Here is a 27925-nt window from a genome sequence, read left to right as displayed (position 1 = left end):
TATTCCACAAGTCGCTTTTTATTCCCTAATCTTCTACTCCGTGCCTTCAAAAGCTAGTTCGATAAGATAGCTTTAAGACAGACATTACATTGAAAACATCTTTTTTATCAAAGAAACATAATGATCAATTACAAAATCTAACATGCATGCTTCAACCTCAGATATTCTCGGGGACAAATAGACCCCGCCTCCTTCGTAATTATAAAGTTGACATCGACCCTGTTGATCAAGAAATACTATAAAGGATAGTTTTGATGTAGCCCTTAACTTAGTCGATTATTTTTCCGTGGACTGCTGTGTTGATGTTAAAGTATCAGCAAAAAGCACGCGACACAAACTACCAATACGGAACTGACAGGGTGTAAATAGTATCAAAACCTCACATGAAATGTGAAGTTTATCGACAAAAGATATGCGATTTACGTGTTCATACTAATCAACCCAGGACAAGATAGAAATAATTTATTATATATACACTGTTTAAAAATTAATGATTGAATTCCCTGTTCCATAATTATCAACAGCGGCAGACAAGAAAGAACAGGAAGAACTGTTTGTCAAATCTCTGTCTTGGAGGTGGATTAACTTTGCTCTAATCACGAACAGTTTTCCAAAATACGTTTACTCTTATGTCATCCCAGGAATACAAATTGTAAGGTATAGAGACTTTGTCAAGCACCATGTTCAGCCATATTCTGTGTGCCTTACTCTGCATGTTACAAGACTTACCAGGTATGTTAACCTATATACATAATTAAAACACAATATTTTTCAAAATTTTCTGATTAGTTAGCAAAATAACAAAAAAACATCTTTGAAAACTATTTCTTTCGTTTTCTATTTTACTTCCAGCCTCAATACATACTTGCATGTATTCTTATGTTTTGTACTCTTTACTTTAAATGCTTTTTCATCGTTAAATTTTATGTAGATCGAATGCTGTTGCTTCTATTGTTGAGCAGACTTCAATGCTTATGGTTACCTGTTCTGTGATAATATGTAACAGTAAACACCAGAATCACCTTTTCCTTCCCCTCATTGACAGATTATCCATTCAGTTACGTGGGAATCGTACTGATCTCTTTATGCAGAATAATTAAAGACGTTCATTGGCGCTCTCTCAATAGCGCAATCTAAAACGCTTTCAGCTCGAGTGTTTTTTGTTAACCATGTCGCATTAAAGCATGTAAAAAGAGATGTTATGTTTCTGCTCTTAAGTGTCCTGCTCTAAATTTACAAAGAATGCAAATCGAATGAAACCCAATGCAAAATTTCCTTAAATAATGGATTTCTCTTGTCATTGGACCTTTTCCTAAATTCACACTATTGTCTGACTCTCCTTCAATAAAGAACGATAATTTTAGTAACAATCCCTCTTAAAAGTTTTTATAATCAGATTAAAATTAAATTTTGTCGCCTCAGTTTCACACGACAGTGATTTTGTATCGTTTATTCATACACAAGTTCATGACGACCGCTTACTATTGTCGACAACCATCTGTTTCAACAGACTTCTGTTTTCTCAGATAATCAACGACAGTTTGTATTTTATCGGGTCAATAACATCCTAATTGGAACATTGTATCGCCATCGATCGCCAGTCTTGATTTCCAATAAACTTATGTTATCCTGGTCTTCTACATTTTCTAATTCAATAGAAGAAAACCTGCGAGTCTAGTTCGGAGACATATAAAACAAAAGTCAGCTATATAAAAATCAAGTATATGTCAAACATAGTATTGTGTTGTGACAATTAATATAAATTTATGTTCCCAATTGAGTTGTTGATATATATCAGATACAGCAGGGACCTTGTTAAGTATGATTTCTCGGTATCAATAAATGTTTTGTTAGACAGCTGGAAGGATATCTACATGTATAATCATGTTTGGAGACCAAGAGACTAACACAACGATTCAAGACAAACCTAAGCTGTGGAAGTATTTTAAAATGAACTACAGTTTCCTTCAGTTAAAAGTTCAACAATTAAAGTGGCAGATGTAGTAAAATTAAAAATGTAAATAATTTTTATGGATGAGTAACTTATCAGAAAAATATATCAAACGCATGTTTCTATAGTTTTTAATGCAATTGAAATTACAAGTTTTCATTCGTTGAAACATGTATTTAGTCAAGCGATCTGTGTCAGATTTTTTTCCTCACAATAAAGTAGTATATACAATTCCGTAATACATATAATATGTGAAACAATGTTTCTCAGAATCTGATCTGTTTATGTCTTTGTATTGTTACACCATCCAATTATACCTACATAGGCATCATTATCATTAGTTAAATAAATAGTCCTCTATGGGCTCATTTCGATGTAATGGTCGTGTTCATAACGACGAGTCCATTACGGATTAGGATATGATGAAATCTCGCGGGAAATTCGCCGCGTTGTAGTCACATTACCCAAGACGATAATGCCATCAAATATGGTCCACAGACTGTACAGGACTTTGGAAAGGTCAGTCAGACGTGTTGAAGGCGGTAAGTATCGCTAGCCTTCCTCGGAGTACCTCGGGATTTAAGCCTGACCGAGTATGAAAGTTCGTCCGAAGACCAAAGCTGTACTAACCTTTGTCACGAAAATGAAATACTTTTTATTTCTAGATGAACTTTGGGCTCTATGAGCACGAAATCAAAATCTGATAAATTATTCAGTTATCCTTGCCTCTTATCAGACAGATACCATTTTGATTTACTTTCTATCACTCTGACGTTTCTTTATGGAACTGATCTGGTTTGCTTCTGCTCTTGGGATTTGGGCCATATCTCTTGACATATTATTGGTGGAATAATTCATTCAATATAATAAATATTCACAAGAGTGATGAAATTAATTTTTTATCACCGCTGGATAAATGAAGCAGTTGTTGCTGAGACTCAAAATATTAATTTAAAAGTACTGCAAACCATCTCTTTGCTGATGCTTAAACTTTTGAAATCGTAGTTGCCCTTGCAAATAGGACTTCATGAATTTCCTTACTAATAGATGTATACACGGGAAAATATTAAGTTTACTGCAAACCATCCTTTGATGATACTTAAACTTTTGAAATTGTAGTTGCTCTTGCAAATAGGAGTTCATGAATTTCATGAATAGATGTATACACATGAAAATATTAAGTTTTTCCTTTCATCTGCATTGCAAAGATTTCACTGGGTAAATTTGCTAGAGGTTGTAATTATTATCTTTATTTTTCGTTAAGTGCTGCATTTAACACATAATGAACTAGTTTGCTATTTCAAGATATTCTTATCAAATCAATACTTACCGAGAATGTAAATTCTATTTTTAATGGAACCCAAATTCAAAGATACATCATAACTATCGATCTTGTCTTAATTGATTGATACACTCGATTAAATTTACAAAAGACTGTCCGCTACTTTTACATGTATTTAGTTTTACATATTCTATCTTGCATGCTTTTAAAAAACAGAGGACATAGCTTTCTGGTTTAAAAAGGAATTTCCTCTTCTTTCTTATTACTCTAATATTCATAAACTTCATCTCACTTCATGGTTTTAAATCAAGGCTACATTAATTCTGTTATTGATAATGAATGCTCAGAATAGGTGGTTTTATTTCTCGACAGTTTTATAAAATGGTCTTTCTGACATAGGCAATTCAAAACAAAGGATTGATATCTTGGAATCTAGAAATTCAATAGAATGTCATTATCCGGCTATCTTTAATTGTGACCAATTCAAATTAAACCATAGGACAACACGCCAAGTTCACATAAACAAAGGTTTATGGCCAGAATGTCTACCATTTGCCGGTCATGCTCGGGCAGTATTGACTTCCTATAGACCCTTGCCATTAGGCCCCTTGTAATTTAACCACAATTTTTATGGTTTCAGCACTCACAAAACTTGCTGACTTTTAGGTTCTTTCCAGCTTTTGCATCAAATCTAAAAAAAAAATTATTACAAAAGTGATTGTTAGAGCAAAGGGGTATGGTATGGATATTGTGATCAATTACCAAATACATTCATAGTAACAGATGTTTAATTAGCTCAATATCCTCAACGTACCGTGGTTTTCATCGATGTGGAACTCTGCAGAGAATAGAATTATATGGACATGGTTGATAACTTTCTGTTACGGTTCAAATTTTTAAAACAACTATGCATATGAATAGTAGAAAAGGAAACTTAAGAATGAATGCTTATTAGCAAATTTAAAAGTTGGTTCGCTGATATTTTCTATTGGGAATTCAAAAATTTGGAAGTTTATATTAATAAATTATACAGTTAACAAGACAACCTTTTATCTAATGAAGACTTGCATATTTCTACTGAGAGCTCACATTTATAGCATACTGATCGACACACATGTCGATGGAGGGTTAAAAAATGGTTGTATCTGTTTAAAGTGACAGAGTGTTGATATGGTTGAGTAAAATGTTTTGAATTTAGTTTTTTGGGCTGAGAAAAGAATAAGAAATACTTCAGTTTACCTGAAAACGTTTCCGTTGAGAGCTGGTATGATTGATTTTGAGACAAAAGAACAAAAAGAACAATTAACAACACAACAAAAGAAGTAGCTCAGCATGCAGAGATATTTATGGTTAATAAACGTTCCTGCAAGTATTTTGTAACTTGTTTCCGATAAGTACATGATAAGCAATTAGAGAGAAGTTTATGAGCTATTAAGTAAGGGGAGGTCTTTGAAGAGTATAAGTTGGACAAATTTACCTGAAAATCAATTACGTCTGGTAATTATTGCTAATTGTCTATGAGATGAGAAATCAATAAAATTTAGAGCAGTTCTTTTCCCTCTTCAAGTTTTCAAAATAATTTGCAACGGTAAAACTTTCAATCATATATTTTGAAAAGATTTTCTTTGTCTTTTGAGTGCTGTTTAATATGCCAAACAATGTTTGGGCAGTGAAAAATATTCACTGTAATTGAAAAGATATTGACTAGTTTCCAAACTCAAACATAATTCAATTAAGTAAAATAAAGTGGATTTTATTCTTCGAACTTTAAAAAAAATTCTAAATAGCTTTCTAAGTGCCATTTTCTCGGGATTTTTTGTGTCGAGGACTTGCTTTGGCCTTTCTAGAATAAAACCTTTCTCAATCCCATTTTTTTAATTTTCTAGTGACAAATATTGCTTAGCTTGAATTGAATATGGGACATGCAGAGATGCCCAAAAGCAAGTCTTGGCTCTGTGTGCTTCATTAAATATGTATTTGATTGTAAAATTCCTCTTATGATGAGTTGTTTAAACTCTAAGTGTCAAATATAATTTTTGGGAAAGGACAGTGGGTGTTCTGTATTGAAAATTCTTCAAGTTCTTAGACAATGGTGCTGCTTAAATTGAGAATTTTGTGTCATGATCTAAGAGGTGTTGGTTACAGTGTTACTATGAACCAATTCGATAGATCACGCTAAAGGCAGCAAATTACATAATATGTCAGCAGGAATTGGAAACCGAAAGCTCTAACAATGCAATCTGGTTTTCATTACCGCTACTACTCATATATTTTCTCTTGACGAGGGAACTATGGAACGAAGAGTACACGTTAATCATGTTAATCAGTTTTAGAGTACATGTTAACTTTAAAACCTCGAATTTCCATAACACAAAATAATTAAATACGATCAACGATTTTCATTGGATTGATTGATTGTATGTACATGTATGTTGTTTAACGTCTCATTCGAGATTTTTTCACTCGTATAGAGACGTCACTGTATGCCGGTAAAGGGCTTCAAATTTAGACCTCTACTTGGCACTCAGGGCCATTGAGCAGTGTGGGTTCTTTATAATGCCAACACCTACCGTGACACGGGAACTCGCTTTTTAGGTTCTCATCCGAAAGACCCGTGACTTTCACTTCTAATGCCGACGCTTGGCAAAGGAACAGTCACTACCTATGTTTACGTTTCAGGTTTGAACTGCGAACGAAAATCGAACCTGGGCCAACAGAACACAAATGCGAACTGCCTACCTCTATGCTACTGTGACCGGTGTGATTTTCTAGGAAAGTAAGCAAATAAAAATGACCTTTAAAAATTACGAATAAAATGGAGAATTTTCTTAAACACGTTTTATTTCAGGGAATATTTTTCAGGAATTTCAATTAGAAGCATAAAGAAATCAATATCAAAATAATTCGTTTTCAGTAGTTAGAAGTAGTTTAGTAGTAGATAACCATATCTGTGACTTTTTATTTTCCTATTCCCATTAGAAATTCTTGTATGAAAGAACTATGATGGTCAGTCAATTTTGTAGATGAAAAATCGTATAAACTTAATTTCCTATTTATTAAAGAATTGATTGAACAATGCCTTGAAGAATAAGATGCATAAATCAGATTTTAAGGTATGGCTATATTATTGCATTCAAATGAAGATCAAATTATCTTTTCTGCTTTCTAAAATGAAGTATGACATAAGGTGTTAAAAACCGATTTCCCCATTTACTTTTGAGTAAAACATTGATCAATGCTAATAGAGGGACACAATATAGATAATCCACATGGATTACATAATTGATATCAACTTAGAAATAGAACTCCGTTTACGTTGTCTTTTGTTTGAAAGTACACATAAAAAATATTGATCCAAAAGAAAGAGAAAATTGACAAAAATCAAAATTACTTTCTGGGCAATTGAACGCGTATTAATTTTGTTTGTTCTATTCTCAATTTGTTGAAAATTTACGTAACAACGATTACTTTTTCAGCGTTTGATTAAACATTGAATGTCTCTCAAAGTCCATTTTCATTAGTTTTTTGGATTAGCAGAAAACTTTGAGAACAGTCAATTGCACATAAAACTACCAATTACTAGACGCATGACCCACACAGATAAGTGGCTGTGTCAAAGACAGGGATTAGAAATGTGCCCTGGTACTGCAGCCTGCTGCAGAGATGGCTTTAGCTAAAGCAGATATTTTCCTTAGAATGTCAGACTTAATTGATAAATGAACTAATTAATTTGTAGTACTTCTTGGAATGCACTTAAGACTAATGGTACACTCTTTTTTTTTTTAACGATTTATGGTTTTATGACTAATACACAGGCCGATTAATTAAATTCTAGGTTAAAGATAATCACATCATGTGTTTATTTGTACTGTCATGTTCACGATAATTTCAAATTCACCAGGATGGAAATTAAATCTAAATTCACCAAGTTGGAAATAATTTAAAAAATCAGACTACGGTTTTTCCATTTATCAATACCAACAGAATACAAGACAAGATACTTGAGCTTTGTGGTTAAATAAGACATAATGAATAACGTCTCCATCAACAAAAACTGATTTATTCAGCAATGTCAGATTGATTGTACAGCTTTGAAAACAAAACACCGTGTAAACAATGTTTTAATCGTGCATTTATTCATGTTCATACATGTAACATCTTCAAACACAAACAAGAAATCCCATTTCAAATGTCCATACTAGCACTAGGTGATTACAACTTAACGAAGACATAAATAATTCTATCATTACATATTTTAAGACTTTACTGTTAAATATACTAAATGGGGAGAATAGATAAAAACTTTTATTATAATGTGGATTGTGCATTTATCAGCTTAGCACAAGCAGATCATTAAAATAACAAAATAAATTTAATGTTATGGAAAACAAACTTCGTATGAAAAAAAAAGATGAAATTGGACCACAAAAAAGATACTATGATTCAATGATCCGTGATTAGTTGAGTGCGATAGTATTTTATTGCAGCAAACATAATACTTATATAAATTCAAGTGAAAAAGGTGAATGTAGCGAACAATGAATCTAATAAGTATCTCATAAATCCTGTGAACAACACAAATCGTAAATAGGGCAAATACAAGGATCTCCGGAAACGACAGAGGTGGGATCAGGTGCCTAGGAGGAAAAAGCATTCCCTGTCGACCGGTCACACCCACCGTGAGCCCTAGCTCTGTAATTGATTGGGTAAACAGAGTAATCCAATGGCAAAGGCGAAAGGTGAAGACAATGAACAGTGATCAATGTTATAAATCTAGTATAAAATGTCTTAACAATTGGTATGAAACCTGTCAGTCAAAATACAAAACGAGCCAATAATATGAACTGTTTGCAAATAAGTTCATTGAAAGGACCACAAAATTTTTAATACTGGCTTTAAACAAAATTGTTGGAACTCCTGTATCATCATCTTTTTCAGTAGTCTGCGTGATCGTACGCAGAACACGCTTTTGCATATTGAATTGGGAGACTACCATATGCAGGTTATAGTAAAATACTGGGAAAATTGACGATGGAAAAACTGAAGTCATCCCTTTTGTCAGATGGTTTAGTTGTTAGTTGGCACTTAATGTCTATAGTCAGTAAAGCATTAAAAGGCGGACTTCACGGTCTCTTCTTTTTCGATTTCACCAGGATATACCGAGTCGACATACGAAAATAACTTATGTAATTCTCTAAACGTCGTCGATATATCTAAATGTCGAAATGGAGGCCTCAGCAAGAGTTTTCTTCTTCTCATGTAGAAGTTTTGAATAAATCTCCCTCTTAAGAATATAAAAAAAAAATTGTCGGTTAATGTCGGAGCACATTTATTGTCCATTGGAATTTTAACAGATTGTTGGAAGATCTGGTCTATAAAAACTACTTAGATATTGTCAGTGAAGAAATCCATCATCTTTTTAATTTCAACTTCAATGTAATTTTGTAGATGACCAAGCACAAGATATGGACATTTTTGAGTTCCATTTTGATTGAAGAAGCAGTTGTCTGTGATGTAAAGAAGCCTGGTCTTTAACTTATCTTGAAGAATGGTTGCATAAAGTGTTGAGCAATCATAAGTTCTGATTTTATTAATTCGGCAAAATTGTGTGATTTTTTTTTTTTAAAGTTTTTGGGAAGTTTTGAGAATCCACATTTGTTTTACACGACTTCTTAAAATTGTTGTAGAACGTTACGTCTGAAGTAGTCAATAATTTTGTGAAGAGTAAAGATAGGGGCTCGGTAGAATATTTACTGGGCCCTGTAATACATCTGTTTGTAAGGTTTGGAGTCCATATACATTGTATTACATTCAAACAACATGAAAATAACATTCCAAATACCCATTTATGTCTTCTAATGCTTATAGGCAAGCTCACCGCAGCTAGTTTTTGCTAATTTTGTACAAGTCAAATAAAACACTTTCATCGAGATGAATAATGTCATTTATTAAAATGACGGTATAAACGTGAACAATTTAACACACATTCACATCAGATTCACAAGCTCTGATTATCAGTTACGTAAAATATGATAATGTCTGACCCCCAAAAATTACTAGAAAAAAGTACCTGTAAAACAAGACAATCAAAACATCATAAGAAAAAGTTAGCAAAAAGATGGCACCTCAAAACAAAATAGGCCACAATATGTGACATGCAGTGTATTTAATGTATGAAATGTTCAACTACGAAAAAGTTCTGACCATTGTTGAATTGTTTGAATATGGTCAATGAAGTATTCCTTTTTCATGGCATTGTGTCAATGATCTCTGAATTCAATAAAGCTCTGTCGCTTTACTCCTGATAAAGCAACCAAGCATTTAAGATACTGGAATCTCATATCATTTTACACATTTTAGTAATCGGTTACTTGTTAGATTGTTAAACAATTAATAAAATACAACCCTGTTCACTGGCAAAACAGCTTAATGTACTGATAATGGAGAAAAAATAGGAGAAAAACATTTATCTGACTTTACAGCACCGAATCCCTGTGCTAAGATAGGTGTTGGTAACAACTTGTAGTACTTAAGGGAAAATCGAAACCTTGCAAAATTCTTGATTTACAATTATCTGTTTTGAACTGACATAAATCATTCTGTTATAAGGCAAAGAAGAATTCGTTTATATAATTGTTATATCAAACGATAACTATTCCACTTAATAGAGCGCGATTTATAATAATGGTCGTGCATTAAGAGGGAAATGTTAAGAATGGCGATGAGACAGCGTACCCAGCTTTAAATTGTTATAGCATTTGCAATTTAGAAAAAAAAAATATTCAAATACTCATTCAATATAGAGTTTGTTTCTTCAAATTGAATTTCCGATATGAAAATACAGATATATACATATGAAAATTAAAGTTCTACATAAAAGATACAAATACCTATGAAAAAGAATTGTTTAGCGTACATTGCAAAATTTGTTGAATTCAAGGCTTTGTTGTGGAATTGTTGTTGAGGTCTCTTATTTTGTATAGATCGAAAAAAGCTTTATCGATCCTGAAATGTATTTCCATCTAAGTATAGCAAAACTGGACAGCATTGATTACAGTTTTGCATCCATTACTCGTTGTTAGAAAGTGTTGTCACATTATTGCAGATAATGCCGAATTCTCAAAAAATTATTATTTGAAGTCTCCTATGTGATGTAATGCTTAACTCCTAGTGGTGTTCCAGAGCGAGATACATTAGAATACTTCCTTCATTATTTATTACCTATTAACAGCTCATTGAGCTTTCAATATTTTACATTTTGAACAAACACATACGAGTTCAGCTCTCATCTTTTGATATTTTTTTTAATATTTCAGTTGTCAGATCAATGTGGGACGAATGGTGGACCTACGACGGAATTTCTGGTGAGAAAATTTACTCTAATGTAATGTTACATCCAGATTGACTCTGTTGTTATGATTCATTGATAGATTTGTACTCAATGTGCGTGAGACCCTTGCATTGTCTGATGGCCTGCAATAGGTGTCATCGCCATAATCCCTTACTTCTTTATTCTCTGTGATGGTGAAAAATATAATTATTTCACCTGCGTATATAGAAAAGATTACAATTTTATTTATGGTCTCGCCGCAAGACATATGTGGTGTGCAAAACATTTTCTGATTAATTCGTTCCATGAAACTATTTCAAATAACGTTGTTCTTTATTTCCTCACTTACATAACTTTCAATGAGTCTTTCAGGTATGAAATATTCATGCCTTAGATGTGCTAATCAGTTATAGTGAGAGTCATTTCTGCAATTGTATTAACCTTTACTACGACTATAAACATATCGGTAAATAGTTCGTCTTAGGACAAAGAACCAAACGTTATCATTGCAAGCATCGTCAGATTAAAGCCATTGGTCTTGTCCTGTTTCTTGAAACGGGAGCAGATCAAAACTAATAACTCACGACACTGCTTTGCTAGAGACTTGTAAGTTTGGCGTGTTTTATAAAAGTATAAAACTGCAAACATAAGAAAAACTATTTGAAAATCAGGCCAAACTGACCATATGGCAAAGATGTGGAAAAGACTGAGCTGTCAGGGACTTTTTGTCAAAGGGATAGCCAAAAAGTCAAAGAAGACAAAAGTTATAAAAGTCAATGTGCTTTGGTAAATAATTTTATATACAAAAAAGAAATATCTTCATATTCTATGTCTTCATATTCACAATTTCTTTTTAGAATTATATTCATATGAGATTATAAAAATCCTAAATTAAGAACGATTTAGAATTGATTCATCGATAAATAATAAACTCATTGCAATAAACAACGCTCTCAGATGTAAGGAAAACAACTTAAATGCTCGTGTAGATTCCTCTAAGTGTTCACCTTATTTATACATAACTAATGATGAAAATCGTCGCTTTTGTCCCAAAAGAGGAGCTGCTCAATTAATTTCATTCAGTAAAGTAATATTAACCGACAAATACTGCAGAAAACATTATTACAGGCTAAGGGCAATATTAATCATTTATGTATGTCAGTGCTTTCTTTATTTGAAATAGTAGTTCGTTCAGTACTCTGAGCCGATAGGTTCATACAGATCTATATTTATCTCTTGATTACCTTTTTTCTGATGACTTAGAAGCTAATACTGGTATTTTGGTTCTTAAGGACATACGCAACGTACCTTACCTACTGATAATTTTTCAAGATATTCTTAATTTAAGATAATAGTGCCATCAGATGTTCATAGACAAAAAATCAGCATGCATTACCAGAGGTTTTGAAAAGATATCAATTGATGAAAATTCTCGTATACTTCAAAGAAAAATATTCAAAAATTACTAAACATATATTCTAGATGTTTTGTTTATGCAAATTTGTTTTAGAAGAAGTGTACAACAACATATATAGACATTAAAACGTAGCACACAGTTCCTTTAAGTATCGGAACTCTTCAACTCCAGGGAAAAAGACAATAAAGTTCAAACTATGTTGCGTATGTCCTTAAGTACTTCTTACTTTATAAGTATCTTCAAATACTCTTTGTAAGTAAATTTCTCTTTGCTTATGGAAACGGTAACGGATTTATTGAATTATGCAAGAGATGTGAATCGAGGCGAATGGCAGCTGAATTTTACACCAGTATGTTTCACTAAAAGTTAATTTGGCTTCTTCTGTAACATCGTTGTACAAAGACTGCTGTTCAGTAATTATATCTATCAAGAAAACCATAAAGTTCCAAGAGTTAGTCTCGGGTGGGACATAAGCATTTCAAGGACCTTGATTTACCATGTCTGGGAAGAGATTCTATGACACAAGTCGAAGTAAAGCTTGACAACTCTGATTGAGGCTTCCATTATCGGATGTCCAGTCTTCAGGGGACCTTGTGATATATGAGCAACTCAGAAGATGTTGTCTTCATGTCTTTATCTCCTCGCTGAATTTTAAAAAAGACTTTAATGCAGTCTGTAGAAATGCTATATAAGATAAAAGTATATAAGCCGTTAATTAAAGGTCTATTTTTGTCCACCTTCAATTTAATAGGATTTCCTGGATTTGGGTTTACTGGCGACATCTTTTCTGCTAGGTTTAGCTGAAGACTAGCCACTGCCCTCGCACCTTTTTCTTGATGCTCAATTTGAGTTCTTAAAAATGGCCAAAAGGGTATCAATATTCTAAAAGATTAGAGTAAATATGATAAAAATGAAAGGAAACAATTTACCAATATATATCAACAGAGAAATATTGGATATGAAATGATACTCTACCAGCTCTTGGCATGTTAACAAAACGTAGTTAGAAACCGATAAAACCATGGCTGATAGTCTATCTCTGTAATATTAGGAGACAATTAGGTAGAGCAATTGATTGTGGTAATGAGATTGTCTCCCTTGACCTGCGATGAGAGAGTAGAGAGGCGACTAATGATCAATATCAGCTTATACTCCCAATGATTCTGCTTACAGAGACGGAAAACGGATTTGGTTCCGTGCAATAGAGTTGTTCGCTTGGTGCGGAAAATGGACAGATGAAAGCAGTGGTGACTGATGATGGCAAAATGAGCCTTGTGCGTGTGGTGCGATGACCACTTGCCATCTTAAAGGAGATTTCTTTGGTACTGGGAGTATCCAAGAATGATTCTCATTTGATTTCATTAAACAGCCCAGTAGATGAGTTTTTCCTGTACAATCTCTGCATGTTGAACATACAGTACTATTTAGCTTTTGTTTTAGGGGTCTTGATTTATTCGATATTAATTTTACGGTCCATTTTTGCCATTAAAATTCCAGGAAATCTCATTTATAAATTAAACGGCTTCATTTAGGGTGAAAATCCGTGCTTTTAATCCGTGTAATATTCTAAATTTCTGCGAAAAGGTACAAAATGATCAAAATCTTACATCAGAATTTTTGAATTACGGTAAAACGTTATGTTGATTACATTTTAATTGTTCCTAGATGGTTTACAAAAATTAAAAAGGTGACGCTAACGAACCGTGATCGATTTTAAGAAAAAGTACAAAATACAAATTTGTGAACAGGGCATAAAACAAGGACCCCCGGAAATTCCAGAGGTGGGATCACGTGGCTTGGAGGAGTAAGCATCCCCTGTTGACCGGTCACATCCACCGTGAGCCCATGTATTGATCAAGTAGACGGAACATTCTGTAGTCGAATTTAGTTTAAAAAGAACCAAAGACCTACTATTGGTATGAAACATGTCAGCCAAACTACGACGCAATCATAGGTTATATTTGTTAACAAAATCATTGAATCAGTGTAACGACCAGAGAATTTACGAAATGCTGACTTTAAACGAGGTTGTTAATTTGTGCAACATCAACTTATCTGCCAGTAGCCTGCCTCGGTTTAAAAATATATTGTACTTAGAGCATGCCCTTGAGTATCAAATAAATTTGGAGACGTAAACACCATATGCAGGTGATAATGGAATATTGCTACATAAGTAAGGAAAGTTGACGATGGAAAACCTGAAGTCATCTCGTTTGAAATACAATTTAGGTTTTAGATGGCCCTTATTATCTATAGTTAGTAAAACACTCAGATATGAAACAGATATGGCAGCCTCTGCGGTGTCTTTTATTTGAAGTTCACTGGGATATATTGAGTCGACAAGTGAATGGAAGTAATTAATGTTAATTGATAAAACGTAGTCGATAAATATGAATGTCGAGTTGAAGGACACGGCAAGTATTTACTTCTTCACATGTAGAAGTTTTTTGAATTAAGTCTGCTTCATAGGTCAGCTAATAAAGGAGCACAATTAGTGCCCATCGAATTTCAACAGTTTGTTTGATGACCTGGTCTCACAAGACTATAAAATAGTTTATTATTTTTCCTATCGTTTCCACCTATCTGAATGGCTCAAACTTAATCACATAATCAAGCATGAAACAGCTTATAAACTAGGCATATCTAGTTAATGCTTTTTAAAAAAGGCTTACAAACCTGTGGACCTTTTTACAAAATATCTTGTGACTAAGACAAATTTTGTCAACTCCCCAAAACGTATCTAAATAAAAGTAGTTTACAACATACTTTACCCCCCCCCCCCCCTCCCCCCAAAAAAATCTATGAAACACGGATTTTTAAGATATTTTTATATAACTTAAATAATAATAATAAAAGAAATATAGCCTTTTGATTTGGTACAATCCCTAGATATATATATAGACTATGTGCTAAGTCGATATGCTTTCCCTAATGTCTATATATTTAAAGAGGCTATACCTGTATGATAAATCTTCTGCCTTCATTAAAATATAATTAATAATTACATCACGTGTCCAGAAATTTTCCATTGAACAAGCTAGCAATAAAAGAAATACACTAAATGAGAAAAAAATATATATATAAGGAAATTAATCTGAAAAAACTATCATAGTTATTTTTTCCAGTATTAATCTGTCATATTAATGTGTACTCATAAACACAATATGAATAATTTTTGGATTAAATGACTTTTCAAATAAAACTCAGATCGATAAGTAAAGTAAAAACAATGAAAGATTGCATTTGTATGAAATACTTCAGTGAATGAAAAAGCACACTATGTTAGGACTTTCAAACAGACAGCAAGTTTGTTTGTTGTTTTTAACGTCCCTCTCAAGTATTTTTCACTCATATGGAGACGCCACCACTTGCCGGTGGAGAGCTGCAAATTTTTACCTATGCTCAGCACACAGGGCCGTTGAGTAGTAAGGGATCTTTTTCGTGCCAGCACCTACTGCGATAAGGGACCTCGGTTTATACGGTCTCATCCGAAGGACCAAACAGCAAGTAAATATTGAATAATTCATCAAAATTGATTTAAAATTAGATTTAAAAGTAAATACTACCATACATGCATTATTTTGTATATAGTTTCAAAATAATAATTTCAGAAAATATCAATTTTTTACCAGTTTCTTAATGTGAGTTATGGCGGAAGTCCAAAGAAGAAACAAAGAAAATAACATGAAACAAAACAAATGCATAAAATTCTACTAAAAATGCGATCCTATTGTATTTAGTTCTATATACATGTATTTACATTAACTATATTCATATACTTGATATATACCACTGTCAGGTATATTAGTAAGTTTACATGGTTAATGGAACAGAATGGAATAATAACGTTTCCTTTCTGATATATCCTCCCTTATCCCCATACGTTATTGAGCGTTTAATGGAATTCTCAGAACGGATACATGTAATAGACGGTAAGAAATGTACACTTTCAGCGATAAAAATAATAATAACGTCAAAGGTTTGGGGTTATGGAGATATACATTTGGAGAACATGAAATTCGCATAAACGGTTGATTTTTATACATGTGTACCCATGTATATACATGTTTATCCCCCAAACCTTAAAATGACCTAGATATTTATGTCTTGTATTAAGATTAAAACTATAAGAGATATTTTTAATGCCAAAAATCATGCAAAAATAGATTTGTGAGGCAATATAGTACACATTCAGATAAAGGGTTTGTCATTTTCTCTACATCAGTAAAGATTTTTTGTTACATCGGGAAAAATGTTTAAGGAAAAATTCCAGTTTTTTAAATATTTTCGTTAGAGGCTGCATGAATTCATATTTTTGGTATTCCATCAAGAACATCAACATTAAAATGACATTTGTCTGAAAAAGATAACAGCCCTATCCTGTCTGAAGAAAGCAAAGGATAAGTTTCAAAGGAAATAATAATTAAATTGTCCATATACTCCGGAAAAGATATACAAGAAATTCGATGAAAAAATGATGCATGGATTTTTAAATTTAGAAGAAAGACCGAAAACCCAATAAAAATCATCGTTGTTGTAATCATGTCAGCAAGGGTATGATGTTGATAGGATCATGACTTGGTCAAGAAAGGATTGGATTGGCGCCCGGATACACTATCTTAAGTAAATGAAACATGTGAAACATCATATCTCTGCGGAAATTGCAATTTTCTTAATTTACTAAATTAGTCTGGAATTACAAAGTGAAAATTGCTTTTCTAATACAGAAATCAGATCGAGTAAATGATCAAAGGCTATTTAACGAGTTCTATTGTGTAAAATTCCTGAAATGGATTAAATACTGCATGTAGTATGGAAACCTAAACATACAAAAATGCGAATAGTTAATGTTGGAAATGGTTATCTACTTGTGTATTTTCTAGATAAGTTCTTGTTATACATGCACACGTTTTTCTTTCATCATACAGTGTAGGATACCGAATTTTAAAAGTTGAATACGAAGTGATACTGAGAATATCTATAGAAGTCTAAAATCAATATCGTTGATAAAGCAAATAACCTTGACACAGGCAAACCTCTCATTACCAAATTTTAAAAAAAGAGACATCTTTTGCAAGCTCTATTTGACTTCATATTCCGTCTAGATTAATATTGATCTACCAACAATAATACGTATCCTTTTGAAAAAGAAATACCCTCAGTAACTTGAAGCAGTAAACATAAATCTTTATATCTGATATTCTAATTACCTTCTTATTTCAGTCAATAGACGTTATTTCTAACCATAATCAACAAATGGTCTCATTTATTCAAACAGCAATCGCAACAAATTACAGTTTCATTGACATATAACACCTGATATCAAGTAGAAGCATACAAAACTTGATTTCAGGTGTTCTATAGCGGATACTTACTTAGTCAGTAATCATGACTTCATGCTATTTATTTGAATTTTTTCGCAATTTAGCCCAGGAAATCAGTTAAAGATATCGATCTCCATGGCAATTTCCCACTGGTTTTATATCTATAATTATGACAAGGTCATCCGCAAAGCACATATATCTTTAAAAATGTTATATACCATTTTGTACATCAGTTTAATTATAGTCTTTCATTTTTGGAACGGAAATATGATTCAGACCTACTTGAATAATCGATACAGAATTAAAAAAGTTATAACTTCTCACTGTAATGACGCAGTTTTAAAAGACATTTTTAAAATGAATTTTATTTCTCTCAATTACAAATTTGATGTAACATACGTAACTATAAATAGCATGTAGAGCATTATTAGAAGCAAATCACCTTCTTGAGTTCTTGCTCTACGGAGCACGGACAATCTGACTTTCACATTATATGAAAAAGGTATAGTCTTCTTGAGTTTAGAACTCCTCAATATTAACCAGCAATCGGTTCAGGTTAGAGAAGACCAACTTATCTATGTATCTTTTTGATTTTCTTATCAATTCTTCATGAGTCTAACATTTTTGAAAATTTTAGGCTTAAGATAGCATCTATACATACAAAGTAGTATGTTCAACTGGGGAAGTTGCCGTGAGTAAAAGTAAATGTCATTCTCATACAATATTATCCAATATCCATTAAATTCAAAGCAATCATTTTTGTACTCCAACTCCATCCTTTTACATTTATAAAACCAAACGGTATGTAATATTCCTTTGATTGATTTCTATGAAATGAAATATGGAGATAACTAACAGTAACCGAGCTCAAAAGTCCATATTGGAACAATACAAAATTGGAAGCAGAGCAAACATTGACCTCTTAAAACATCAGTGGTGGGATCAGATGGCTGGAGGAGTAAGAATCCCTTGTCGACCTGTCACACCCGTTATGTGCTCCTTGTTTGATCAGGCAAACGGAAAAATCCTTAGACAATTCAGTGTGAAAATAATACCCTAACAATCTGTATGAGAAACGTCAGTCAACATTCGATTAATGATAGATTGTACTTGCTAACAAAGTCATTGTATCGATCATAGAGTTTTCGAAATATTGACTTTAAACGGGACTGTTGATATCCTTGTATCATCAACTTATTTGTATCCCTCTTGCGTATCTAATCAATTGGGAGACATAAACTCTACATGCAGGTGATAATGGTGTATTGTTAGATAAATAATGGAAGTTGACAATAGAAAAGTTAAGTCATCACATTAATATTTTCTTGTTAGGTTACTATTAATGGCTTTTTCTAATTACAACGTGAATGTCCATATGTGAAACAGATGTGTCAGACTCTGTGGTGTCTTTTATTTCGAGTGAAAAGGGATATACCGAATCAACTTAGGAATGAAAATGAATATTGTTAATTGATAAAAATTCGTCGATATATCTAAATGTGGAATTGAAGGCCAAAGCAAGAGACTACTCTTTTTCATGTAGAAGTTTTTTTTTTATTCTGCTTCATATGAATACAAAAATAGGTCTACTAATAAAAGGGCGCAATAAGAACCCATGGGAACTCCAACAGATTGTGGGAATACTTGATCTCCAAACACTACATAGATATTTCAATCAGAAACTGAAGCATCTTTTAAATATCAACTTCGGAGTACTTGTATGGACAATTAGAGTGTTTTTTTTAACAAAATAGTTTGCAAATGACCGATGACAAGGTATGTAAATTTACGAGTTATTGAAAGGCAGCTGTCTTTGATGTCAAAAATCCTGGTTTTTAATTTATCGTGGGGAGTAGTTGTATGAAGTGTTGAAAAGTCGAATGTATTAATGTTATTGATTTTAGTAAAATTTTGAGATTTCAAAATTTCTAAAAGTTCCTTTGAGTTTTTAAGTATCCACATCTAATTTACACCACTTCTCGAATATGTCGTTGTACAGTACTCCTGAAATATGAACAGAAAGAGGCTTGATAAAACATTTACTAGAACCCGCTATTCTCTTTGTTTGTAATGATTTTTATGTGGTCTAGGTATCCAGTATAGGTATCGTAATTCAAATTCAATTTGATCGTTGGGAAAATTAAAAATATCTAAAACTGACATATGATTTTGAAGAATTTCCTTCTTAGAAAGGGATCTATAAGTTGGATTACCACTTGCAGATTTAAATCCCAGCTCCTCTAAAATACAATTAAAATAATAATTAACCTTACAACCAAAGACAATGTTGTTTATGCTTTGTCAGCTGGGACCATTCTAAGCAGTATGTGTATGTCCTTGACATACTCGTTTGTATAAAGTACTAAATTTATCTGATCCATTTTGAACCCTTGGTCCTAACATTCAGTCATTAACAGTAAAAATGTCCGAGATTGACTCTTTATTCTGTTCTCACATTAAACAGTAACAAAGATAAAAATCTGTTTGAATTTGTTCTGCTTTATGCATTAGTAAAATTCTGTCTATACAAAGTGTCGGCTATAAAAACTCAGACCTATTTGATAACTTCATAACGAGTCATTTACGTGAGATAACAGTGTGACTCTCCAAAATCTATGCTTCATTGATTAGAATCCTCGAACAAATCGCATGCTAATGGAGTAATATGATAGTGAAGACAAATCCATAAGCGGTGTAACGCCTGCAAGATCATTTTCAAAAGAAATTCTTCAAAGACCATATATAAAAAAGGGATTATACCGGCCACAGGCTGTTACATAAGTTTGGAGACCAAAAGATGGCCAGGAGCATGTCGATATAGCTGCTTCCGTTAATGCATTCTCTGTGATTTGTAGCAATGAAACTTTTTTAATGATTGATTTCAAAAAGAGAATTTCACTTTCCCATGCGTACCTCTACAACACCAGTGTTGGATTTCAATTCCTCTTCGTCCAATTCTTTTTTCTTCTTTAAATCAAGTTTACGAGAATTATTTGAAAATAGTTTTTGTATTGGACCACTCTCCATGGAAAATTGATATTGATAGTGAACCATGATATATTTATCAAAATAACTTGAGTTCTCTATTTAAATTACGGCTGAAAACTAATTCATCATTCGAAAATGAATTTACTATTGCACAATCACTTGAATTGATCAATAAGGGATTCGGATTTTTACAGATAATTCAAAATGATTTACAATAATAATGTTTTTTTAATTCAATATTCAATCACTTCTACAAGATGTGCAATGAATCACTTCAGATGAAAATTTCATAAACGAAATGAGTTGTAGTGGATTCATTTTTCAACAGGGTAAAAAAAAAATAATTCTGCGAATTTTAAAAAAAATATGCAAGAAAACCACAATGTAAAAGATGTCTTGATTTCTCTTATTGTCGTAAGTGAAAGGTTTAGCATAGGAAAATTCCAGATATATTTAATTTGACTTCCTTTAGTGAGGAATCTATGAAGCCTCCACGAAGCATGCATAGAAAATGAAAATACATCTTTAAAGAAAGAAAATACATTTGATTTGACTGACTTTTACCCCCGTCACAGTAAATTAAGCGCCATTAACAAATTAGTTTTTGTTTGAATAAGTATAATCAAAATAATGCAGTAAATGGACCTATGGGAATAAACATGTACAAACCCTGCTGTGATTGGTTATTCATCAGACATATCGGAACCTAAATGCATACTTTCAATCAGTTTTCAAAAGAAAGATCGGCAAATGCAACACGGGAGTGGTTCTTGTTTTTAAAAATGCAAGATCTGTAAATGAACATTTAAAATCAATGATTGCGTAGACAAATTAAGGCTTAAAGAAGTTTCCAAGTCAAACATTGAGTGCTATAACGATTTTTATAGGAATGTAACTTTATATATGTATTCCATTTCTTGAGTCAACAAGTATTTTAAAACTTTAAGTTAATTCAGATTATATTTCATATATCGGATTTTTCTTTCTAAGTGTTTTTAAGAGTTTAAGTTTAATTATCGTTGAATCTTAAGGTAATTGAAATTTTTTGCCGTTCAAATTTCAGCTACTTAAGCTGGTCGCCTTTATTGAAGAGCTTAATCCTAACTGATACAACGGCACATTGTAGCTTCAAATTTATTATAACCCACGCAAACGAAGTTTGGGGGAGCATATTGAAATCAGCATGTCCGTCTGTTTGTAGACGGAATATTGTCCGAACCTGTTCTCGGAGACTATTGCATGGATTTGTCTGAAAATTTGTACACTCATTATTTTTCATAATGATTGGATGATTTTTCTGCATTTACAGGTGCTTTTTTCATTTTTGTTGACTTAGTCTTTTTTGGTTTGTGTGGGTTTGATACATAGAATCTAGAACTGCCACTTGGTATATCTGTAACAAATGTGAATTGCAGCTTAAAGCTACTTATTAAAACTAAAAAAAATCACCAAGTATTTAAAAAGTTATTTTTTTTGTAAACAGTCTCTATAAATCTAAGAGACATGCAGTGACCTTATTAGAAATGTTGCATCAAGATTACACAGTTCTTTTTTATCATTAAATAAAGCTTTGTAACAAAATAAAAAAAAAATCTTTGTTTTCAACAGAATGACATAAATAAATGCAATTTCTTTTGTACTACAGACTCATGGTGCAATACAGAGCAGATAGTGTAAATCCATTTGTCCCTTTGAAATTATAAGTGGACATGCATCCAGTTAAAGATTAATTAATGTGTTCAATGTGGGAAGCTGTTAGAGCATCTATGACCTAGCAGATGTTATCTATATCTCCTGGGAAATGGACAGGAGAATTAAAGATCTCTGTTCTCTAACTCTCTTAATTGTAATTTAAGTAATTTAATAATTATAGTCTGTCAAATTAAAATACATAGTTACTGGATGACCAGCCCTTTATCTTTAAAATGAATTTAATGTAAAGTTATCAAGATTAATTTGATATAGTATAAATAATAATATGATATTCTTATTTTTTTGAACAAACAGATTGCAGAATGTCATGTATCACAAAGATGACAAAGTGTTACAATTTATTTTTTCAATTTAATATGAAACAATATAATTATTAGTATTGATTAGTAATTATTAGTATTATTAGTAAGGCTGCGCCTTAGTATAATGAGCAAATAAAATGTCACTCTAAATGTTTAAAAAAATTGTAAACACCTGTTAGATCCGTAAAATAATGTTTAGTGACTTGGCACCTTTTCTGAAAAACCCAGCGGGGGTATTTGTCCATTCTAAAAAAAATCTAGTTTTCATTTGACATTCTTTAAATTGATTTTTTTTTGTTTCCTATCAATAATATAAACTAATCTACTCATTGTTTAAGTTAATTAATAAATTAATAAGGATTATTTTTGGTTTCTATGCATGATCCCATGACAGTTAATGTTTCTCCTGCAATAAGTTAATTGTCTATAATTACAGGCCCCTCCCGTTGGGGATCTTACAACACGGAGTGGGAACTGTGTGATAAAGGCCGCTTCCAGTCCCCTATTGACATCAATCCGGCCAGTATCGTATTTGATCCCAATCTCCAGTCCCTCAATATTACAAACGAAAAGGTGAGCTAGGCTAACAAAACATAATCACCCATGATGGTTCATGACATAGTGTAAATATTAAGGACAACACGAAGACTAAATGTGACATTTGAATAGTTCTTTAATTGTTTATTATGAAGTATTATGGTAATAGTTTTATAGTTCCGAAGGGATGACTGTATTTAATTAATAGTTAATTAAATGAAGTTTGTACTTTAGCACCAATCAACAAAAACACACGCGATATTAACAGAATCTATGATTATTCATACTACATTTGTACTTAAGTATCCCATTTCATTTTACAATGAAGGACGTTTTGCAATAAATCTATTAAAATCAAATTATACTATTTATCACAAGTGATGGTATTTTCCTGCATTTCTTAGATCATAATCCATGTATTGTAATGCAATATACTTTAGAGCCATCTTCATCAAAAGCCCCATCCAAATCAACAAAGAATGATAATAAATCGTTGTCAAGTGGATATTCTAATTAGCTTGAACTGTCAAGGAAGAAAATTTACTATTTTTTAAAGTAAAAAGTCAAATTAGGTATATAGCATTAAAAGTAGTCTCTACATTTTTATTTTTATTTCCAAATATAGATAGATGGTGTAGTAATGAATACAGGGCACGATATCAGAGTTTCCTTGAATAAATCTCACGGTCATCGGATAAATATTACTGGAGGACCGTTATCGTACAAATACTCAGTTTTCCAAATCAAACTTCATCTAGGTACAGCAGATGACAAAGGTTCTGAACATAAAGTGGCGGGAAAGTCTTTCCCTGCGGAGGTAAGGTAATATAATTTTCTATGACGTCACCACTAAACTAAAAAAATCACCCTGGCATTTATTGTGATAGAGTTGTATCCATATATTTTCTAGATACAACTTTTAGCCTACAATTCAGAACTATATGCAAATGTGACACACGCTAAAAAGTCTCCGTATGGAATTGCTGTGGTTGCAGTATTAGCCGTTGTGAGTAGTATACATTTTCTTTATTCATTGTCTTTTTTTCTCGTACTTATTTAGAGGCTTACACATTTACCTAAATTTTGTGATTTACTTTTAGCTTAAAGATCTCGGAAATCAGCATTTTAGTGCTTTGGTGAGAGCAGCAGGAAAACTAAATAGCAAAGGTACTTTTATAATTTAAAGCTTAAAAATACTTTCAAAAGAGTATAAGTAACGTTAATGTTAAATTAATTTGTATATGGTTGCAGGATTATCTACAGATCTTTATAAATTTTCCCTGTCCGAAATTTTGCCAACTACCATGACCTACATGACATATGAAGGCTCTTTAACACAACCTGGTTGCCAGGAGACAGTCACTTGGGTCATACTTAACAGACCTATGTATATTTCCAGTTACCAGGTAATGTAAAAAAAAGTTTTTGAGACAAACATTAGACTTTTAAAAAAGCATTCACTTTGAAAAATCTTTAAAACAAAAAGATTAATTTTGTTTCTTTTTTTTCATTTAAAATAAGAAAATTTATCATATTCAGTTTTTTTCTTATAGAAGAATTTCCAAACTTTGAATTAATAGAAACATATGATAATTTGATTAACCTATTTTTTCACAATAATAATTTTCAATATAAAGTAAATTTTAAAAAAGTACAAGTAGACATTCCTGTTTCCAAGAATTGTGTGTTCATTTTGTTAAACCAAATTTAGTTTTATACTTTTTTCCCCTAAACAGTTAGAAAAATTGCGGGAACTAACAAGAGGAAATGGAATAGGAGATCCGCTCATGGAAAACAATTTCAGACCCGTACAACCGGATAATAGACGTCTAGTGCGGACCAACATCCCAATTAAAGAGGTTGGTTCATGCAAAATTGCCAAACATATATATTTTGCCAAATGTGATGTAGCAAAACAAAAGGAGACTGATGCATATCGATTTTAGAATTCACTGAATAAAGTAATAATGTGTCCCGATCCTGCTTTGCAGTTTTGAAATTCTTCTCATTAATTTTACTAAAGAAAAGATACATTTGTTTTGAAAAGTGATCCAGCATATATCATGGTTGTGATCAGTAAGATTCTAATAATCCTGAGTTTAGAAATACATGTAGATATCTATATTCTGATAAACTTGTAGAATCAAAGTCTTTCTATAATAAACCAATAAAAAAAACTAAAGTTCCAAATTTTCCTATTGTGCATTGATCTTTTTCTATTTACCACATTCTGACAAAGAAATTCAAAACTTTAAAGAATATTGAATAGATCTACTATTAACGAATGATAATTAAATGTCACATCATGGCATGAACATTGTGTGTACTTTTAGCCAACTAAGGAGACAAATATAAATAAATAATAGATGAGCTTCCATCTTTTAAACAAAAGGCTAGTCTTCATATTTTTTTTTTTCAAAAAGATCATGCATGCACTGTTTAAGTTGTTTCATTAAATGTTAACATTATATCAAAATAATTTCACTCCGTCCCATTGTTTTAATATTAAATTAATCAAACATTATTTAAAGTTTGGTTTTCATTTTCATTTGCTATTTGCTCATTTTTTGTGCAGGAACCAGATTGTACCATAAAGAAAACGACCAGTTATATTGGTAAGAATTAATTGGCATGTATTATGCATTAGAAATCTCAAGCATTCTCTTTCAATAGCCATCTTTTTTAAATGTATTAGTTATGTAATAAATAAATCAGTTGATAGATTCATCTTTGATTTATGATTTTTTTTCTTTCTTATTTCAGTTAATGATAAATTAAAGCCAAGTTAATAATCAAATGTGAGTATTGATACCGTATAGATATATAAGTTTTTTTAATTGCAAATTTCAGTGAAAATTGTTCTATTTGGTTTTATTCTTAAGATGCTCATTTTTTTCAAATCTTTTAAATAATACATATTATTAAATGTATTATGAATTAATCATACATTGTGTAACCTGATGAAAAGGGAGGATTTCGTTTAAGTCTGAATTCTTCTTGTTCTCCCCAGTCCTTCACGTAATTTTTTTTTTCGAAAAATTATTAGCAATATTTATGGTATAAGCCATGTGTATGTATGATTATAAGACAGAATTTCAGGTACAAATTTTTGCTAGCCACAATGTTAAAATCGCCCTCTGTGTAATATATTTATTTGTTTATCTTAAGATTTCGAACCCATATAGGGGGTTTACTTTTCTTTTTTACATAACGATTGCATAAAGTTATAAAAATTCTAAAGAAAATATCAGTCAAGGTACATGTAGTCATGTCTTCTAGGAAATAAAAGAGATAATGTATAATCTGTCTAATTTCGAAATTCCACAATATGAACATTATCTGACACAAACATAGATTAAAAACAAATTATGTGCATCGATTTTGCGTTTTGCCAACTAACGTGACATTTCTCAGTAAAATAAAATGTTTCTGCATTCGTCTGAAGAAATGATATACTTTAAATTTGCACTTTCTACCGATTTAAATGTCCTAAACTCATTTTTAATGTATTTTTCCAGACTCTTTCAAATCCTAACAAGAAGTACCAGAATTATCTGTTTCTTTGAAGCTCAGCTTCAATTGAGATATTCTGTCCAAACTGTTATCTTCTGACTGTAATAAGTTTTTATTAATATTAAGAACATACAAAGCAAAACATGGATATGCCTTTTTTTAACACTTAATGAAACACATTAAAGCTTAATGTAAAAATATTTTTTACATTTAGGCTAGATTTAACAGTAAGGACCGGAACACACCCATCATGACCCTCTTCCTTTGACAAAACAAAGTTTGTTTCTTTTTACCTTTTGGCATTATTTACTTTTAGAACCTAGACAAAGTTTGTTTCTTTTTACATTCTGGTATTATTTATTTTTAGAATTTAGACAATGTTTCTTGAGCCATATACGTCAACTTATTTGTCCAATTGTTTCATCATTTAAGGGGTGTGTTGTGTGCTATTAATTGCATTTTTATGATGTTGACTTTTTAATTAATTCAAGTATACTGAATCATTATTCATATTTCAAAGTTTTGCTTACATAGAAAAATGTGTTTGTTGATGAAAAATAAAATAAAGGTGACTGAATATTTGCATATTTTGATAAGAGGGAAAACATTAATCTTTTTTGTCCTATAATTGATAATGTACAAATTTTACGAATTTGGCATTTCAAGACTTATGATTACATTGTTAAGATTTGATTTTATTTATTTACAGAACAGTGTGCTGCTACAATTGAAGGGCTTCCATATATATTATCTTGTTACAATAGATTGTCTTCCAGAGTATTTAGTGAGCATTTAGTGAGCTTCAAAATGTTGCTAATGCCGAACCGGAGTGTTCATAGAAAAAATTCAAGGATTTTAATTCAGTCTTAGATTACTTTTTTCTGTTTGTGACCAGTCGTTTTTTTTTTTTACAATAAAAGTGAAACTGTCAATTTTCTGTGTTAAAGTAAAGAATAAGGCTTTCAATGTACAAGCTTGAACAAAATGTATACTTTGGAATTAAAGCAGATTTCAATCTTCTGTGTTACATGTGTTCTTTATCAGGTCAGTGCTATGTTGGACCGTATTTTTTGATACGTTCCAATTGCTGAGGTTTTATGTGTATAATTTAAAACTTTCCTCGCAGTAATTGTATTTAAAGAAGAAGGAAAAAGATAAGAAGAAAGCGGAACAGCGAGGATGATACTCGAAATCACAGGAATTCAATGCATGATATTTTTTATGGTCACTGATAGCAAAAAAGCACGAAACTCTTATCGAAAAAAGGGCTTGATAAATAGCAAAGGTCAGTTAACATTTAATAGTATTGCTTTCATGGATTAGGTTCTGTTTGATATTTTTAATAACAAAATAATAGCTCTTCTTTCAAAGCACTAAACACAAAGAGGAAATAAACATTTGGACAAGTACTATGATACACAGGTCTATTTAATCGTATCATTGATACTGTAAAGGGAGAGTGAGATTTTCATTATATTCCATAGTATGGAAGAAACTGCACTTGAAATTTACAGTCTTGTATATCTGCCTTAATTAAAGTTAAAAATACAGTTCGATATGCCTGGAGA

General features: G+C 31.8%; 1 protein-coding gene across 1 annotated transcript; it reads left to right on the top strand.

Moving 5' to 3' along the window:
• Positions 1-285: 285 nt before the first annotated feature.
• LOC133197185 (putative carbonic anhydrase-like protein 1) lies at positions 286-27360 on the top strand. Its single transcript, XM_061333083.1, has 11 exons — positions 286-732; positions 10550-10597; positions 22744-22880; positions 23470-23661; positions 23755-23850; positions 23945-24011; positions 24096-24250; positions 24581-24703; positions 25420-25459; positions 25608-25642; positions 27067-27360. Exons 1-10 carry the CDS (start codon positions 681-683, stop codon positions 25631-25633), a joined length of 936 nt encoding a protein of 311 aa, XP_061189067.1. The 5' UTR covers positions 286-680; the 3' UTR covers positions 25634-25642; positions 27067-27360.
• The last annotated feature ends 565 nt before the right edge of the window (positions 27361-27925 follow it).

Source organism: Saccostrea echinata, unplaced genomic scaffold (genome assembly GCF_033153115.1).
Source record: "Saccostrea echinata isolate AGI-Se365-2 ecotype Australia unplaced genomic scaffold, CSIRO_AGI_Sech_v1 ptg000030l, whole genome shotgun sequence".
Lineage (NCBI taxonomy): Eukaryota > Metazoa > Mollusca > Bivalvia > Ostreida > Ostreidae > Saccostrea > Saccostrea echinata.
Note: the sequence above shows the minus strand (reverse complement) of the source record. Positions and strands in the feature narration are given on the sequence as shown.